We start from the raw sequence: 19,561 nt of genomic DNA, 5'->3' as shown, positions 1-19,561 counted from the left end.
ATCCATGGCACATGATCTGCACTGACTCACTTTTTGATCATGCAAAATAGAAAGAGTCTCTGTTAAAGATTCTCTTGCTGTGCTTGCTTTAGGGGAAGGGAAAACTAGTGATATCTAATTTTGCTGGAGATCCTCTGGTACCTTCTGAAAGACCCCGGTGGACCCCGGACCACAGCTTGGGAACCACTGATCATCCTTTGCATGTGTTCCTAATCAAATAAGCAGCTCTTACTTTGTTAAGTTGGATAAGCTTACTTCAGATGAGCCTGGCGTTTTAAGCCACTTCAGAGGGGAATCGTCCCCTGGAGGTGATGAGAGTTGACTCTGGTAGCCAGAGATGCAAGCCTGGGCCGCCGTGTTATTGTCTGGGGCTTGGCCCGAGACTCCAGAGAGAATCACTTCCTCTAATGGAAAACCATTGTCTGCTGCTGAGGACATACAACTGTGTGGGATACAGATTGGCCTATCTGGGCTTATGCACAAGAGAGAATGAAGCTCTCTATCCAGTGGAAAGCTATTTTGGAATTGTAATATCCTCTGAAGTCAATTCTGATTTAGCAGTACATCTGGAATTGGGTGTATTCCTGCGCAGGCCAGGTGGTGTATTCCAGCTTCACGGTAATTCATACAGAAAACCAAAAACAGCCCGATAGAAGGAAAAATAGATTCCTTTCCCGGTGCACTGTCCCACATTTTAACTCTCAAAACCGCAAGACTCTATATCTAAATCTGTCTTGACAAACAATAAGGCACTTGGTGAATTATTTATTCATTTGAGGGGATTGGATATAGGTTAATGAGCAAAACAATATGGAAATACAATACTGACTTTGCTAGAAATACGATGTCACGCCCTTGGCATATTGCATTATTAATTTAGTCATCTTCCCTGGTAGACGACAGTTAATGTCTAATGTAAGGGCTAGGCACTTTTCCCTCTCATAACAACTGGAATCAACAAAGACGCCGGGCAGGTTCACAGTCAGTGCAGCGTACCCCTGTATGTATGTAAAATGTATACAGAGTCAATGAACCTCTGAAGGAAATATTCACAGACAGAGACTCCCAGAGGACGAGGAACTCCATTTGCCTCACGGGTTTCCTCTCTCTTTCTCTCTGGAGACTGAGGAAGTGCGATACACACATTATCTCTTTTCCCCTTCTCCGAATCTCAACAGGTCACTCCATCTCATTCCCCGCAGAATTCACCCCGGTTCAGACTGTGAAAATTGAATGTCCACCATTTGGCCATGGTGAGATCCATTGTGAAGTTGCCTCTGCCTCTTATGTTCACTGCCGGGCCTTTTCAGGGTTCGGCTTGACACTCTGCACCCTTGAAATTTTTGGAAAGAGGCTCATGTGTGGTTCATCCTAAAATCACCCAAAAGGAAGTCTATCAGGGAATGGCAGAGGAAGAAGAAGAGGAGGAAGGAGAAGAAGGAGAGCGTAAACAAAACCAAGAGGAAGCAAACACAAAAACACCTTAATAATCTTTTACAGGATCCCTCTTTTAGCACATTCTGGTATCTGCTCTTCAAGGTTGGAGTGTGTTTTTGGCAAAGGCAATCAATCAGGCATTACATTTCCCTGCATAGTACAAGCGCAGGGTGTCATTTTCAAATGACTGCAGCGGCAGGAACCCCGTTGTGGTTCAGACAGCACATAGAGCTCGTATGCACTAATTGCATAGGCACAAGGGGTGGCGCACACTCCACCAGGCATAGCAAGCCCAGAGGGTTTGGTGTGAGGGCAGAACAGGAAAGCCAAGGGTTATACTTCCAAAAATGGAGGCGATCCTGAAGGATTTCCTGAGCCCCGGGGGAAGATTTTCGACGCTCAACACCCGTCAAGAGAACATCAACTTGCCTCAAAATCACATTAAATTTTGATGTCATGATAACGTTGTGTCCTCTGTAGCGCCTTTCACATTCTACTTCCCGAGCGTTTTCATTTCAAAGACCCCCCAAATAGATTAGACCCCCCCGTTTGAAAAGATTTTCTCAGAGGGACACTGATATGAATTTTGTTGTTGGACACGATTTAGCATGCGGCATGAGGTGACACCAATGCTGAGGCAAACATTAAATCAAAATAAGAGTCCTCTAATTGAGTTCAAGTGTGGTGAAATTACAGTGTTCCTCATTTTATTCTGACAATTTCCTGGAACCTTTTCAAGGACGCTTGCAGATCTCCAGAGCCCATCATCAATATGACATTCTAGCGTGTTATGCAATATTCTTGACATGCAAAAAGACCACATTTCACATGATGCAATCAAGCGACGTACCTTTAGCCCTAATGAGGTAATCAGATGGATGACGGCCTGGTGGACTCTTGGTCATCAGCCTAAAATGAAATAAATGCAACAGTATGACCACACAAATTCACAACACAAAGCGAATATGCCACTGAAAATATCCAGAAAAAAATGTCAATGCACATTGTATTTTATGGTTAAATTATCTTAGCACAGGACATATTTTTTTATCAAAGTCTTAGGATAAAGTTATTTCATTATAAAATTCTACTGCTATTTATCATATTTTTTTACAGGTTGTTTTTTTTTCTTCTTTTTCTTTTTCTTTTTTTTTTTTTTACAGATAGCTAATTATTCCCAGCTTTGTGGCTAGATTATGGTAAGACTTAAAAGAGACAGGAAAACATGTTAACATTTTAGTTTTAGAGAGGGTTTATGTCCAACTACGTTAGGGGAGAGGTTAAACTGGGTCAGTTTGTTTACCTTGTGGGACGGAGGTCTTTTTATACTGCTACTGCCATCCTCTCTCTGCGGAGGTCAGCTGGGGGTCATTTAGAGTCTCTTTAATGGACGGGGCAAAGGCAGGCTCTTTAAACGACTGGGAGAGGGTCACATGACCGGAGGAGAACAGAAAGAGCAAAACAACAAGAGAAAAAAATCCTCCATACTGTACTGAACATAGACTAGAGAAGCTCAGAGAGGCTTTCATGCGCTGCTACAGTGCGACCAGTCCTAGAGGAGCTTGTGTCAGGGGTAAACACTCAGAGATGTAATGTGTGTTTACTGGTGGTCTTTAAAGTGATCGCTGTCTGCTTCGCACCGTGTTGCATGAGCAAGCAAAGTGGACAGAGACTCAAGAATGAGGATTTGGTTATCACTAAATCCTTCTAATCTCACTCAGAGAGATTTCCTCCAAAATGCATCACATGAAGGTTCAAATGCAAGTAGCAAAACCATTCTTATCAGCTTACAAAGGTCATAGACAAGGTGACAAACAGCCATTTTAGCTCGTAATGTCTGCAAGTAGTTGTTTTGCAAAGCCATGCTCTTACCACTTTTAGCATTTGAATTTTATGCAAGAACATATGATGTTTAATGTTGTTTTGCATCACTCAATTAATATGATATGCATTGTTTTAATTCATGGTAGGCTGTAAAATGGGGGGCAGTATAGTGGACAACCATTCCACTTATTATCAAGCTTTATTGGATAGGTTTGTTAGTTTAGATTATAGTTTCTTTTTATGAGGACATAATTATTCTTGAACACAAATGTTTCTTTCAAAATGTTTATTCAGCATCAACCAAGAAGGAAATATTAAAGGGCTTACATAAGCTCAAAATGAATATAGTTGAACAAATGTCTAGAATGGGAAAGCTTACCAATTTCTCCAGTGTTTGATTTAGTATCCGAAAAGTGATTATTAGGCCTACAAAATCAGAAAAGTACCTTGATTTTTTTTTTTCCCTTTTTGTAATTATTCAAAAAAATGACATCGAAATTACTTGTTTAGAGCCTCTAAAAAAATCACAAAAAGTCAAAAGCTCCTGGACTGTTTTGCAGCTACGGTTATTTGGTTTACAGAAAATATGACAACTATTTAAGATGTATTAAAGGGGACGTATTAGGGGGAATAATCATGAACACAACTACATAGGCTTTAAGAATTAAACAGCTGACAATATCCACAGATCCACACCATGCTTTTATAAGCCCTTTAACACTAAAGAACTAGTATCTTACAAAAAGGAGAAAACAGCAATACAATATGTATACAGTATGACTCTTCTCTTTTCATTTTGTAAAGGTGTAATTTACAAGGGACACAATTCACCAATTACCCTTCAGAAAAAATATCTACAGTACTGCACTTTCCTAGAACTAAACTACTACATTTTAAAGTGATCAACCACGCATTTCAAGGATTAAAGAATAGAGGGTGATAAATTAAGTTGCACTAGCAGCTGTGTAAAACATTGTATCAACATCTTATAGTGATTTAGGAATCATTACCAAATAAAATCGCTTGATACAATGTCATTCTTTACAATCACATAGCTGAGAGAGAAACTTAATGTACTATGCCTTTTTAAATCTGAATGTCCAGTTGATTTCTCCTAGAGGAAAAGATAGATACCTAAACTGCTTACACATTTTGCCCAGTGGGGATAAGTTTGGTAATCAGGGGCTGCCATGTCAAAATGAGTTTTACTGGTTCATTGTCTTTGCTATCACCGTTTCCTCTGTGTTATTAGGTGGTTTAGTCTCAATTCTAAAAAGGTGGGAGCGTCCATAAAAAATCCATTACTTGAGTTGAAACAGCCATGGGGACTCAGGTGCGGGTTGTATAAACAGTTCAATATCTGGAGTATGGCTGATCTCTGTACACTCCCTTGGTTGTTCGTGCCGACGGTGCCTTGCTGCGATTATTTGCCCAGTCTTCCTGACCTGATTAAGAGGAAAAGAAAAGAAACAGATGGGGTGTGATTAAACAGGAGTTTGCGTAACTACTTTAATCATGCATTCATAGCCACCCGTGCAAGTCTTTGGAGCTCTGTGCACATATTGTGAATATGGTTCCCTCCGTGAAAGTTGTGCACCGGGAAAGTCATGAGTGCGTCACATGCCTGGTATTGATGTGGCTGATCTGATGACAAACGTTTCAAGCCCGTGATGCAAACAGAGGCTCAGACCAAGACACCTAACTTTCACCTGGAAGGATGCATCTCAGATAATTGAATGAGAGGATCAAATAGCTACTTGAAAAGGACCCGTTTAGTGGCTCCCGGCGAAAAGGCCACAATTACCATTAGCCCAAATCAGCCCCTGTTCACCCCCCTCGCCCCCCTTCCCCCCGTAACTGTCAATGTGAAAGTGCCAGTATCGATGGCACCCTTTGTCTGATCTCTAGCCAGCACAGACTCTTCCCTAGAGCTGAGGCTCACAAAGGGTTGTTTTTTTCAGTGACAGGCTCTCTGTTGGCAGCCCATAACCAATACTCCTTAATTAAACCTGTCACCCTTTCTCTGACAGTCACTTTAAAGAAACGGACCAAGGTAACCTTGTGTTTTGAGAACAAGGGTGCAAATCAACCCTGTTTATCTGGTTTCCTTTGAACTGTCGAACGTCCTTTTCTCTGTGACCTATGCAGCAATTATGTGCCGCACTGTTTTCCATTGTCTGTGCAGGTGCGCAATACTCCAGTGAGATGATGCCGCCCGGCTCTTCCCTTGCGTGGTCACAGAGTTGGGAAAGTTTTTTCTTCTTACAAATTGGTGCTATTAGTTCAGACTTATTTTCAAAAAAACATTGAAATCCCTTAATGCTGAAAATAAGGCATGCTGCTCATCAATAAATTTAATGATGCAAAGGATACAGAAACTACTTTTTCCTCATTTCCCCAAATAACTAGATATGTATGCATTTCACAAAGAGAGGATTATGACAAACAATATCAGTCATCTTCCAATGCACTTTAAAACAACACCAAAAAAATTGCAGCATTAATTTCTACAGCACTGTTGGAGGCGTGATTTAGCATACTTTACACCATAGTAATTAAAAGAGCAGATGTAATTATATTATCAATTTGCAAAAAAGTAGACTTATAGTGAATTGCTAATTAAAGGAAATGTTAGAAAATGTACATTTCGGTGGCATTGCATGAGAGCTGAGGACTTGAATTAAATCTTTGAGCTTGTAGCTTAGCTCAGCACACACAAACGCACAAACCAATCCATCACACTTTTAACACTATATTTTTAAGGTTGCAGCTGCACGGTCAGAATAGATTTTTCTCCGGGAATTAAAAGCTATGCAGCAGCATGACGCTGTTTCTGGTAAATAACAGCAACAATGAGTTAATCATGCACTAATGCATTTTCCCCTTCCCACATGTACACACAGCATCACCTCCCGGACTGCGCCTCAGCATAGTGACATCTGTAGATTTATGTGAAGTTGTGCTTTTAACACTTTCAACTTCTCAGAGCGATCAAACTAAAGGTCCAGTAGTGCTTGGTATCTAATTACCAGGGAAGGAATAACCTGCAGACATACACTATATTACCAAAAGTATTCGCTCACCTGCCTTTACTCATACTATGAACTGAAGTGCCATCCCATTCCTAACCCATAGAGTTCAATATGATGTCGGTCCACCTTTTGCAGCTATTACAGCTTCAACTCTTCTGGGAAGACTGTCCACAAGGTTGAGGAGAGTGTTTATAGGAATTTTTGACCATTCTTCCAAAAGCGCATTGGTGAGGTCACACACTGATGTTGGTCGAGAAGGCCTGGCTCTCAGTCTCCGCTCTAATTCATCCCAAAGGTGTTCTATCGGGTTCAGGTCAGGACTCTGTGCAGGCCAGTCAAGTTCATCCACACCAGACTCTGTCATCCATGTCTTTATGGACCTTGCTTTGTGCACTGGTGCACAGTCATGTTGGAAGAGGAAGGGGCCCGCTCCAAACTGTTCCCACAAGGTTGGGAGCATGGAATTGTCCAAAATGTTTTGGTATCCTGAAGCATTCAAAGTTCCTTTCACTGGAACTAAGGGGCCAAGCCCAGCTCCTGAAAAACAACCCCACACCATAATTCCTCCTCCACCAAATTTCACAGTCGGCACAATGCAGTCTGAAATGTACCGTTCTCCTGGCAACCTCCAAACCCAGACTCGTCCATCAGACTGCCAGATGGAAAAGCGTGATTCATCACTCCAGAGAACGCGTCTCCACTGCTCTAGAGGCCAGTGGCGGCGTGCTTTACACCATTGCATCCGACGCTTTGCATTGCACTTGGTGATGTGTGGCTTGGCTGCAGCTGCTCGGCCATGGAAACCCATTCCATGAAGCTCTCTGCGTACTGTACTTGGGCTAATCTGAAGGTCACATGAAGTTTGTAGCTCTGTAGCAATTGACTGTGCAGAAAGTCGGCGACCTCTTTGCACTATGCGCTTCAGCATCCGCTGACCCCTCTCCGTCACTTTACGTGGCCTACCACTTCGTGGCTGAGTTGCTGTTGTTCCCAAACGCTTCCATTTTGTTATAATAGAGCTGACAGTTGACTGTGGAATATTTAGGAGCGAGGAAATTTCACGACTGGATTTGTTGCACAGGTGGCATCCTATGACAGTTCCACGCTGGAATTCACTGAGCTCCTGAGAGCGGCCCATTCTTTCACAAATGTCTTGTTTCACAGTCTGCATGCCTGAGTGCTTGATTTTATACACCTGTGGCCAGGCCAAGTGATTAGGACACCTGATTCTGATCATTTGAATGGGTGAGCGAATACTTTTGGTAATATAGTGTATATTACCTCTTATATCGGACATGACCTTGGCCAGCTTCAACATTTGGGTGTTTTGAAAAGACATTAAAAAAAAAGTTTCATTTAACATTATCTCTGTGGTGTTACCACTGGTAAATGCCATTCAGAAATCGGGATGTTCTTAGTATTACTGTTGAGTACTGTCTTCATCATCAACCAGCATTTGAGAATTCCTTAATGTGTGTAACTTTTAAGAAAAAGTCTACAAATACAGTAAAATCAGGAAAATATGGGAAAAACAGGAAAAGATGGGGAAAAGACAATAACTGTAGGTGTGACTGTTGGTGTGTCATTTGCATATTTGCGCCAGCTGAAATTTTTCAATTTGAGCAAAAAATTCAAGGCCGTATTCGTGTGTGTCTGCCATGCAAAAACACGCTTCACATTTGGTCTGAATACTCCTTAACAGAGACCTTTAAAACCAGGAAAAGACAATTACACCATATAACGATATTACAATATCCAAAATCCTAGATGATATCTGGTCTCATATCAATTTACCAGTTCCTATTTAATATCGATCCTGCTTTTTTGAACTGAAAGAGCTACAGGTTTTGCTAGTGCTGCAACAATGTGTTAGCAAATACTTTCCTAGCCAACACTGTTGCTGAGCTCACTTGGGAAAACCTATAGCCACACAGGCAATCTGGTAAGTCTGGCAGTGGTCCGCAATGCCAGCAATTTGGGGGAAAAACATTTGTGGGGGAGAAAACAAACGTGGGGAAAAAAAAATTGGAACGTTGCAAAATGTTCCACTTGATGTTGGACCAGCTCATCTGACTGGGGCTTACACGGTCCAAACTGTCAATAGTCTATATAATGTAAGGCGGGTGCAGAAAGTGTCACCATGGCCCTCCCCTGACCTCTTTGAGTGGATGCTTCCATCCATGTAATGATGAAATCAAGTGGGAAATTAAAGCTGCAAGCAGTGTTGGACGGGCCCTCGCACCCGTGCCCGTCGGGGATGGTATCTGTTTGTGCAGACAATTAGTTTGTGCTTTTATTTTGAAAACGTTTGGGGCTTTTACTTTGAAAGGCCGAGGATGTCCTAGTCATCAGGTCAAAGTGCGATGGGCATGAGTACTGGCAGCTGTGAAAATAAGAGCTTTTATTTTGAAAACGTTTGGGGCTTTTACTTTGAAAGGCCGAGGATGTCCTAGTCATCAGGTCAAAGTGCGATGGGCATGAGTACTGGCAGCTGTGTCATGATCAGACCAAAATACAGGCAGACAGAGAAATCCTCATTCAATCCAATGGAGAGATCGATCAAACCCACACCTGTTTGAGCTGTGCCTGTTCAAACATAGTTTGAGTTACAGACTTTATTTAAAGTTTAAATGTGGCACAAGACCTTGATCTATAAATCTTGTATTGACAAGTTTTTGCCATCTTATACTGTTTTTGAGCTATGACAGTTTTAGTTTGACAGTGTTTTCTGCTCCCTCTTACACTTTATAATGGGTGTGTATTGTGGAATATTGCAGGTGGCTAGAGTGTGCCACATGACTGGCAGAGTGGAGAGGAGAGGACACCAGAGTCAAAAATGTTAGAAAACTCCTCACAGCTCCCACAAACTTTTTTCCAATCTACACAAAATTTTCATATTTTAGTAGGAATTTTCGTTCTCTTTCCATCGGCATAGGTTTGAAAGCAGTCAGAATTTGTTGAGTTTTGAGTATGTTTAGGGGGTCAAATTAAGGCTCAAAGAGACGTAATATAAAAAGAAAAAGAGAAGAAAAACAAACAGTACAATAACAATAGGGCCCTCTCCCCTGGGAGGCTCAGGCCCTAATAATCAAATCAACAGAGAACGAGTGGAATCTAAAAGTTCTCAAATCAAAAATAAATGCATAGAGGTCCAAAAAACAAAAAGGTGGAGCGGAAAAAGTCTATGCTACAAATGTTTTTAAGCTTACTGTAAACTGATTAAAACTCACAAGGAATAGATTACGGAGCTCTACATCACAAGCACATGTTGAAGCGGTCATGCTCCTCGCTACAGAGAAACACATTCCTCTCAGGTAGGACATGCTGCTCTGTTCTATTTGCTGCTTAAGGCCGCTGTGCTGCTGGTTTTTAAACGATGCCAAGGTGAGAGAGTTATTATGGCTCGGCTGATCAGTCACTCCAATAGGGGGCAGCATGACGGTAGCAGTGAAGGAACCCATTTAAATAGTCCAGATCATCATTAGGCCAGGCCAACATTAAGGAAAGCTGTTGTCCAGGGTGGAAACTGAGTTTGGCTATTTTGTTGTATTGTAACAGCAGTGCATTTTGTTATGGCCTATTTCCATGACATATGATTTTGTAATATGTACTTTATTTAAGGTAAGAGAGTTGGGTTACCTACTGTCAAATGAGTAGGTGTGTCTTGCAGTGCTGACTTTTCCTTTAGACGATTTATTTATTATATTATTTTATGAAACCCTGTAAGTGCACCTGTTGTTATGGTACCATTGCTTAGCCTACATGTTATAAATAGCCTGCTATTGCTTTATGCAACTCATAAGTGTGTATGTTGGAGAAAAAGGGGCGGCGGTACAGACGAAAACTGCCAGGGCTGAATTTTGTTCCCAGTCAAACTGTGTCACCACATAATGCTACATATGTAGATAAAAATTAACTAACCAGTCCTTGCTGTGTTGTGCTAACAAGCTAACACTTACCATTACTACTGTTTGTTGAGGCTAGCGGAGGGTAACAATTGCAACTGAAGGGTCAATCAAACGGGGGCGGGAATTAAAAATTGAGCTAGTGTTCTGATTAGATCTCTTGACTCTCACATGTGAAATTAACTTTTAAAAATTAATTGCTTGTTTGACTCCGTAGAAATCAACCACCAGGTCTCTGTCTGCATAGAAAAGACTGCAGAGTCTCACAGTTTAAGGTTTTTTATACACATGGTGATAATAAAATTTAGAATTTCATGTGCAGCATCCAGCAGGAGACTAGTCATTTGGAATGGCCTTCTACCTAAAGCAATTTGATGAGAGCCAAGCCAAACCTGACTGGGCGGTAACCCAACAAACTCTCAGGGTGCTATCACACCTACTTTTGGTTTCCTTTGGTCTGAGCCACAGAAGAAAAGTCACAGAGGAAAAGTGAACTATGTTGGATTTTTGTATTTGATTCATTAAGGCTCACAAGCCCAAATACATTTGAACAGGTGGACTTTGGCTGAGCAAGATGACGCTCCCTTTGTGAAAAGTCACACGTGAAAGCCAAAATGTGAGTTCAAAGCACATTTTTGCTTTTGGTCATTTTGTTTTCATGTATGAAAATGTGACATTTCCCATCTCCCATGTGAAAACAGCATTTTCCCCTGTAAGTCTCTTTGCATGTGAAATGTAGTTCTCACATGTGAAACATATATTTCATGTACATTTATATTAGTATATGTGATGACAGGTGAAAATGTGGAAACAGATTGGAATTATAGCCACCATTTTTTTGAAAGACCGCCCTGTGCTCTTTGCTGTAATTCAACCTCTCTGGTGATCATTTACTGCACTTAAGTACATTTTCCATTTTCTATATTAGCAGAGTATCAGTTTCTTGTACATTGATGGCTGGCTTGATGTAAACATGGAAATATATCATCCATCCATCAAGTTCAAACGACTAACCCGGTGGTGTCAGTACATCTGAGCAGTGGTTCTACAAGCGCGTTAGTGCATTCACTAGGTGGCTTCAGAGAGTTAGGAGGTTCTGTAAATGCACCAGCAATGTGTTGATATTAAATAGAAACCGTACTTTTGAATAATTAAGTATCTTTAAAAGCAAGTACCCCAGCCTTTAACTTGAATAAATATTTGACTGAACAGATTTCACTTTTCAGTGGAGGAATATTTGACCAGGAGGATCTATATTTTGTTTGTCACCAACACCCATCTCATATCCATGAAACTCCATGTTTTGAGGGTGTTTTTTGGACTTCTATGCATGTTTAGGTGTGTCATATTTGTTCAAAGGGTGTGTTTCTCATTGTCATCATTATGGCCAAACAAACCAAACCAAAGGAGAAAAAACTCCAGGTTTTGGTCGGGCTGCTACAAATATGCACCCTTAATCTGAGGGCACATACTGTCGAACAGACTCTGTGGTGATGGAGCCGGCACCTTAGAGTCAACACATACGAGGTCAACCTCATGGTTCTGCTCTGACAATAAGGCATTATATTGTACTGGAGTAGTGAGTTGTTGATAGCTGTCACTTCTCCAGCTGAACAAGCTGGCCAACATTCAAAGCTGTGTTCATTCAAATATTTGCCGGTAAGTTGTAAATGTCAGGATTTGGGCCAAATATGATTCAATAGATAAAAGATCAAACACGTCAAGCAATGCTTGCCAGATCACACTGTGAGGAGGAAAACAATAAAAAAGAAAAGTAAAAAAAAATGTATTATGTGATGGCTGAATTGGAGACCCTTTGTACTGGGGTATTTGATACAACCATGCTGCACAACTGCATCATATCACATAATCAGCAGGGGTGGGAGAACTGAAGAGAGGGAAGAGGAGAAGGAGAGAAGAGAAAAGTGCAACTCACCATAGGAATCATATGATTCCCCACTGTGCCCATATTCATAGTAGTCATCTGAGCTGTGAAGAGAGAAAAGAGTTAGTTGGAGATCAGAATCTATTGGTAAACACAAAATCAGTGAAAAATAACTCGGCATCACACAAATTCTAGTTATGAGCAGATAAACAGAATATAAATTATTCATTTTCAGTGTTGCAGACAAACATCAAAGTCATATTTAGCAACATGCTAAATTTGAGTCCATAGGATGTGACTGAGGAAAATATGCAAAAGGGTGTTTTTCAGCTTCACTTCCGTGGACATAAAAGCAGACAGCAAACATCAGACAGCTCCCAGTCACTCAAAAGGTCGGCCACGTTTGTGGCAGCACAAGGCAATTTCCTCAACCGTACAGTACTTTCACACAAACTTACAGTTCCATATCAGATGTATGAGAGGTGGCAACTTTAATGAAAAATAAAAAGCTGGGGGTGTGGCGGGGGCTAGTTGCATAGCGTTTCATTTCTTGCCTTCTTATTTATTTATTTATCTGCGGTCGTCGGTGAGATGCTGACAGAACAATCCTGCGTCAGTATCATTCAGTAACAGCGCTATCATTCAAGAGAGGCAATTCATCATAAGGCTGCCACTGAGCCGACGCCAGCCATCACAGCTGGGTCCTCTCTGCCTGCCTGTCAGTCTGTCAGTGACAGCAGCACCTCTCTTCTCTCCGGATTAGAGAGCTGAAGGCACCATCCAAAGCCTCAACGCGCCACATCAACACAACGCCGCGTCTGAGGGCAACTAGGGGTGACAGTGGTGACACACAAGAGTGGAGGCGACCAATCGCACGCAGCCTCGTTACTGCGATCGAGTAGCTTGTTACGCTATCATCTAAAAGAGCTAAATTCAGGTCTATTAGTCAAGGGTATGACACTTGGCTCCTCTATCAAATTACACATCTATTTCTGTAAATTGAGTCATCTATTAACTCTGCTCTTTATTGAACAGCGGAGAAGACTCTACATTGTGAAAATGTAACAGTAAGTAGGAATCTTGGCATCATAGTCACACATTTGAAATAGTTCCCACTGTTTCATTTGTATTCATTTAGCAGCGGTGCGTCACCACGGCAAGAAAATTCCCACCACAAAATGTGAAATTAAGATAATCGTTGTACTTTAACCTTAATGTGCAGTCCAGATGCTTTGGAGGTATTTATTAGATAATAATTTAAATTTTTAAATTTAGAACTGCAACTTTAAACAGAGACCTGAACAGCAGCAGATATGGGAAAAAGCTAGAATTAGAGTATTGACAAAAGCAGCACAGCTGTATTAAAATTACAGAGAAAACGCTGGAATGCCCATAATCTTCCTGTATGCAAATGAATTCACTGGATAATTTTTCATCTATTAGTCTGCATGGATTGCTAGAAGACAATGATGTATGGAAACATACTATCTGACAGCAATTGTAACACACGCAGACAAAGGCCATTCTTGTATAACTCACACATGCACAGTATATATTATGAACTGTATGTATGTAAAAATGCAAGGCCGGCACAGTTCAGTTGCTGCATAAAATACTAAGGGTGTGAATCTTTGGTTTGATAGCAGTTCACTTCTGTTCATGCTTCATTCATGGGTCTTTCATTTAACCCACTGAACTCAGATATTCACTAATTTCCTCTTAAGTAGTTGCAAATTAGAAGACATCCCGTTCTGTTTGACAGTTTCTATTTCTACTGTGTATCTGCTGGTTGCAACATTTCACTTGCTACATCACACTGATACTGAGGGAAATATTCAAATTCAAATTCAAGGTGCTACTTTTTACGGCTGCAGAATTACGTAGAATAGAAAATATCTGGATATCAGGTGCATCATTTTATTCACATTTCCGTGTTATTCAGCAGGTAGCTTAGGAAACCTTGGGATCCCCGCTAGAAATACTTAGGTAGGTTCAAACAAAACCCATCAACAGCTGCAGCACAGTGCAAGAGGAAAGGAATGATTTTTCATTGTGGAAACGATGCCACTTTGTTCAAATTAATAAACCACAATTTGAGTCAGTGAGTCCATTTAGCACTTTTAAGCAAAGTTTTAGATCCCTTAATAATCATGTACAATAATAAAAAATAAAAATAAAAAATCTAACAATTATTTTAAAAGGATTTATTTGAGTTTTTAAAAAATGTTGCAACTTATTCTGTGAGATCACAAGGAACTTAAGGATTTTTTTTTAAATTGTTAATGGATTGTTTCATAGTATTTCATATTGGATCAGGCTGAAATTCAGAACAATTCATATTTCTTTTTAGTAGATTGACGTAGCTGAAGCGGCAGAATTCATAATCAATGCATCAATGCAATAAATTAATCATTACAGCCCTAAAAAATACACACTTACCAAAACAGAAAAGCAGAAATGTTGAAAAAAGAGAAAAGAAAAGGGATGATTAAAAGTTTTTAAATGACGGTGAAGTCTCAGAGGCCTGATGAAAGTTCAACTGAGGACTGAAAGTGCAGCAGGACAACAGAAGCTCCTCTAACCTGGCATCCGCCCATCCTGGACTCACCTGGTTCATCCAACCTGTCCAGTTCAATCAGTTTATGAAAACAGCTGAACTGATTCAAACTGAATTATAATTAATATATGTTTCCCTGTTCTACTAGCACTATTTCATGATTACTTGATTTGTCAATATTTATCATGTTTCTCAAATCGATACATTATATTTTCTTGCAACATAGGTTTCTAACTTTCTGTGCCAATAAACCAGATGTGTATGTGTGTGTGTGTGTGTGTGAGAGAGAGAGAGAGAGAGAGAGAGAGAGAGAGAGAGAGAGAGAGAGAGAGAGAGAGAGTTTGTGCAGGTAGCAGTGGTGGGCAGCAGGTGGGGATGACCGACAGCTTGGATTTCACCTGGAATCATCTCACTGTTTGCTACTGTGGATTAAGCAGATGGGCACAAACAACTTATAACGTTCTGAAAAACCTTGACTTTCAGAAAAGCAAATTTTGGTGGGGTGGGAGGGCAAAACAGAAACAGTATGGCGACTATGCTGTGACCTCGGCTAACTCATCAAAGCAAACAGGCATCCCTATACTGCCGTCTAGCTGTGTTCACATATTTTAAAGTGATGGGTTTTTGAGCCAATAACATACAAGGCATTTCAGTTGGGGCTGGATGATATATTGACAGCACATTGTGATATAACATTAAATATTGGCTGTGATTTTGGGATAAAAGGTTGGCAAAGCTTGCATTGCAGCAAAGGGATGCAATTTTATTACATTTTTAAAAACAAAATTATTGTGTGTAAATATGCCATAAAAGCACCAGTAGTCGTCCCTATAGCATTATCACCATATCTGTATTGAGGTATCCAGTCATCATCATGATATTATATTAGTTTTTGTCCATATCACCCAGCCTTATTTTCAATTGGATTTTGTTGGGTTTGATTGTCAGTATCAGAAATAGTGGACAAAAGGGCATCTGGGTTTGTTTGTTTGTTTGTTTTTACACTTTTTTTGGTCTGAAATTTGGATCACTGGCATCTTTGCACAAGATTTGGTGTGTAGACTTCCAATGTGAGGACATTATGCACGGATTTTCCACAAATCCATGCAGCACTGGTGTGCATCAACATTATTGCCAGATGACTGGCCAACCGATGTGGGGCTGTAACAGTTTCCTTGAGTAGTATACTTTGAAACCTGCCACCACCGATGCCATTCAGCGACGACATATCATGACAAGCTAACTGATTGTTTTCCAAAACTAATATTTGTACAGAAAGAAGACAACATGACCAATTGGGGACAGAGGAAAGAATCTATTCAAAAGCACTACAGCGGCTTAATGAGACATGCGACAGCTCCCTAAAGAGGTTTGCGCCTTAAGTCAGGCTTAGCATAAATTTTGCACAGCTCATGATTCAGCGACAAACAATGCAAACCCAAAAGAAACAAACAAGGTGTTTCCCCTGTGCTAATGCAGTCTCCCTCTTCGAAGCGAGGCCAGCTGTTGTTGCTCAAAGTGTGAGCTTTCCAATCAGCCCTCGCGGCAGAGGTGCCACCGTGCATCTGCCATGGATGTCAAGTCGCTGGAATATCCTTGACACCATTCATTGGTGGAAACAGAGAGAGAGACAGAGAGAGAGAGAGAGACAGACATGCGACAACTGAGTGCATGTTTTGGCTCGTCATATTGTGTACCCCATGACAAGACCTGACAGGATACTAAATAATTAGATTTCACACTGTACCAAAATGCCAGGGTATATTCCAGAGTGGCTCCTCTCTAAATAAACATCAATTTTTATGAATGTCAGAAAATCAATTTGCAACCATTCACACTGGGAACAGGGACTTCCACATATATGCCAAATAATTTTGGGCTCTCCTGCACATCTTTCTCACATTTAACATAAAAAAACCCCCACAAAAACATGAACTAGGATGCCTTATAGCACAGGTGACATTAGCCCGGGGATTTTCTCATAAACTGTGGGAGTATTTTCTTCACTTAATATTTTTTGTCGGGGATATATATTTTTTTTCCACTTAACTTTTGAATCTCCCCAGTCACTCAAGTCTGCAAAGACCAATAATTGTGGTCTGGTACATTGAAAGCTGCCAGATCAGACCTGCTCTTTGCACAAAGAAGAAGAAGGGTGCACCAAAAGCTTGTGATATCTGGAGTGGCATTTCATCAATATCCCTACACAACTCCTCTCCATAGCCAGTTTCCTCCCTCAATTACCAAGATTGGTGAGTCCTGAGATGCATCCTGAAGGTCAAAGTTTCAGGTGAAATTTCTGCTATGTGTAGCACAGTGCAATGCTCTGCAGCACAGGAACTGAAAAACCCCAATTTATGCCACTTATTTCAATTACTGCTATTGTATGTATGCATGTATGTATGTATGTAATATATTATGCAAGCAAACTCTGTAAACATTTTCTAACAGCTAATGATGGAGCAAGCAAACCAAGACAATTACATTACTGGCTTCAAAGGATTAAGTATTTTCAGTCCTGTTAGAAAACTAACTAAATAAATAAAAAAATAAAACACAAATAAACAAATAAAAAAAATAAATAAATAAAAAAAAATTTAAAAAAAAGACCCACAGGAAGAACTGAAAATGTTATCATGTTGTAATAGCTTAAGGTACTGTAGGTGGAGAAATAAATTTAGGAAACTTTCAACTGAAAAGCCTTTTGACTGCCTCAGTATGACATGCCCTTGTACATTCTACGTTTATCATCAGTGATCCCAAATCACAGCCTTGCCTAGTCAAAAGTGCACATCTGGCAGCATGAACACAAGCATGAGATGAGGTGCCTGGGGTGCTGAAATCTCAGCAGAGACATTGCCCTGTCATAGGTGTGAAAGAGCTTTGACTTTCTAAATAGGTCAGCTTTTGATTTGACATTCATTAGCGGAAGGCGTCCGCTGCTCTGCGTCTCCCTGCACTTCGACTGGCCAAGACGTGAGGAAAAGCAATCTGTCTAAAGCTCTGGCCTGGACCTCGAGGAGCAAACACAACGGCTATTAGACATAAGCATGTCTCTTATCAGGAATCTGATTCCAGGCCTGCTTTTCCACAGGTAAGGACCTGCCTCTCCCAGGCATCTGTCATCTCTGTGAATGGCTCGTCTTAAACACTGATGTTGCCTTTCCCGGGTGCCATGAAACAGATGGTGGTGTTAAATCTGAATGATGTAGTACACGTCCCTTGTGGACTTTGTTTTCTTACATCGCCATTACTCTTCCATTCCTCTGTGATAAATTTGTAGAAATCTAGTAGGACATTATGAGTTGCTGCAGAGGTCTATAGGTCACCCTGACATGGATAGAGGCAGCTGTTCTCATACAACCCAATGGGCTCTATTTTAACGGTCTAAGCGCACAGTTTGAAGAGCATGGCACAAATGCATTTCGCCGACTTTTGCTATTTTACCGGGCAGTACTTGCTCTTAATTAATCATGGGTGTGTTTTGGGTGCAATATGCAATAAACCAATCCCTTTCCCTTTAAAAGCCACGTGTGCTTGCACCTTGGCAAATATTATATGGAATATTTGCCAGGTAAGAAGAAAATGCTTCTCTGCAGAGGACATTAATCTTCTTGCAAGCAGATCATCTGTACGTCAACAGCAGGATTTCATCAAAGCTCCCTGAGGTGAAGCAGGTCTCCCTGAGTCCGTAACAAAGTATCCCTGTGTGAGTAACAAGCAGAGTGTATGTGTGTTGGCATCCATGTATGTAGGCTCACATCACTATCTCTATAATGGCCTCTTAAAGTAACAGTGAAATCTGCACCACTGACTTCAGACCTGGTTTTTATTAGTTAATCGTGCAATCACTTTCAACTATCCCAAGATAACAATGAACCTGACCACACCTTAATTTAAGACCAACATGCCCATGGAAGCTCAGATGGTAAATAGCAAAGTGCATTTGCTATTTACACAACATGGGCGCTGGACAGGAAAATGACAACTGCGCTAGTTGGAAGCTAGAAAAGACACTTGGGTCACTCTTGGTGCTGCTTTGCGCCATGTGTTAACTAGGGCCCATTGTCTTGCATGTGCAATGGGTATTTTATAGGACACTAAGGACAGGGAGTCCTGACGTGACTTCGTGATGCTCCCTTGTGTAATCATTCTCAGGGCAAGGATGGACCATGAAAAGCTGGCAAAAAATGCCCTGCACTGAATGGTCTCATTACAGAATAGAACTCAGTGGTGATTTCCAAAGTCAACAATAGATCAAATGAAAACTGACAGAGCAGCATTACTTTTTCGGCCATATAATACAAAATGAAGCTCACATAATTTCAAATGGAAACCCCCCCTTATGTATACACTGGTGATTGCTTGGTGTGGTGGCTGATTGCAAGGCAATCTCCAATGTTGAACTCCTGCTGAGGCGTCACAAAAGAGGACAAAATGCCCTACGGCACAGATTTTACTTTACAAATGAATCAAATCTTCTTCCTATTCTCAATCAGACCATTTATGTAACTTTGCAGTTTTTTTGTACTGAAAAAAAAAAAAAAAAAAAAAAAAAAAACGTTCACCTTAAAGAATATTACTGCCACATGACATGAAAACTCAGTGTACTGTAGACAAATCAAATCTCAATCAAATCTCAATCTCGTACTGTAGACAAGCTTACTTTCTGGATGGTCCAACACTTTGGAATAATGTTTTGCTTGCAGTAAACATGAGTGTAACACTGTGAATATCAAGCATCTGTGAAAGACTTTCGAGGAGGTATTAAAGTTACAATATGCAACTTTTTCCCATGAGACAGGAAGCGAAATGGAAGACCCGCCCTCCTCCCCCTCAGTTGGTTAAGTTCCCACCCCAATACTTGTCACTCATCTTGATGAGCTGACTACCTTGAAAAACACATTTACCCTGCGGTGAG

At 40.8% G+C, this 19,561-nt stretch overlaps 1 protein-coding gene across 3 annotated transcripts in view; it reads right to left on the bottom strand.

Annotated features, from left to right (window-relative positions):
* Positions 1 to 397: 397 nt before the first annotated feature.
* khdrbs3 (KH domain containing, RNA binding, signal transduction associated 3) overlaps positions 398 to 19,561 on the bottom strand; it is an 89,695-nt gene continuing 70,531 nt past the window's right edge. The window contains exons 8-11 of one of the 3 annotated variants that reach the window (XR_003929015.1): positions 12,135 to 12,187; positions 4,567 to 4,706; positions 2,288 to 2,346; positions 398 to 1,393 (exon numbers count right to left, since the gene is read on the bottom strand). Coding sequence is in view for 2 of the 3 variants with exons in the window: in XM_030064448.1 (XP_029920308.1) it covers positions 4,615 to 4,706; positions 12,135 to 12,187 (145 nt within the window). In the remaining variant the exon portion in view is untranslated. Of the gene's footprint in view, positions 1,394 to 2,204; positions 2,347 to 3,737; positions 4,707 to 12,134; positions 12,188 to 19,561 lie in introns of those variants that run through there. The other 2 variants (XM_030064448.1, XM_030064447.1) reach the window with 2 other exon arrangements.

The sequence above is a fragment of the Myripristis murdjan genome, chromosome 11 (assembly GCF_902150065.1).
Source record: "Myripristis murdjan chromosome 11, fMyrMur1.1, whole genome shotgun sequence".
Lineage (NCBI taxonomy): Eukaryota > Metazoa > Chordata > Actinopteri > Holocentriformes > Holocentridae > Myripristis > Myripristis murdjan.
This window is presented reverse-complemented; position numbering and strand designations above follow the sequence as displayed.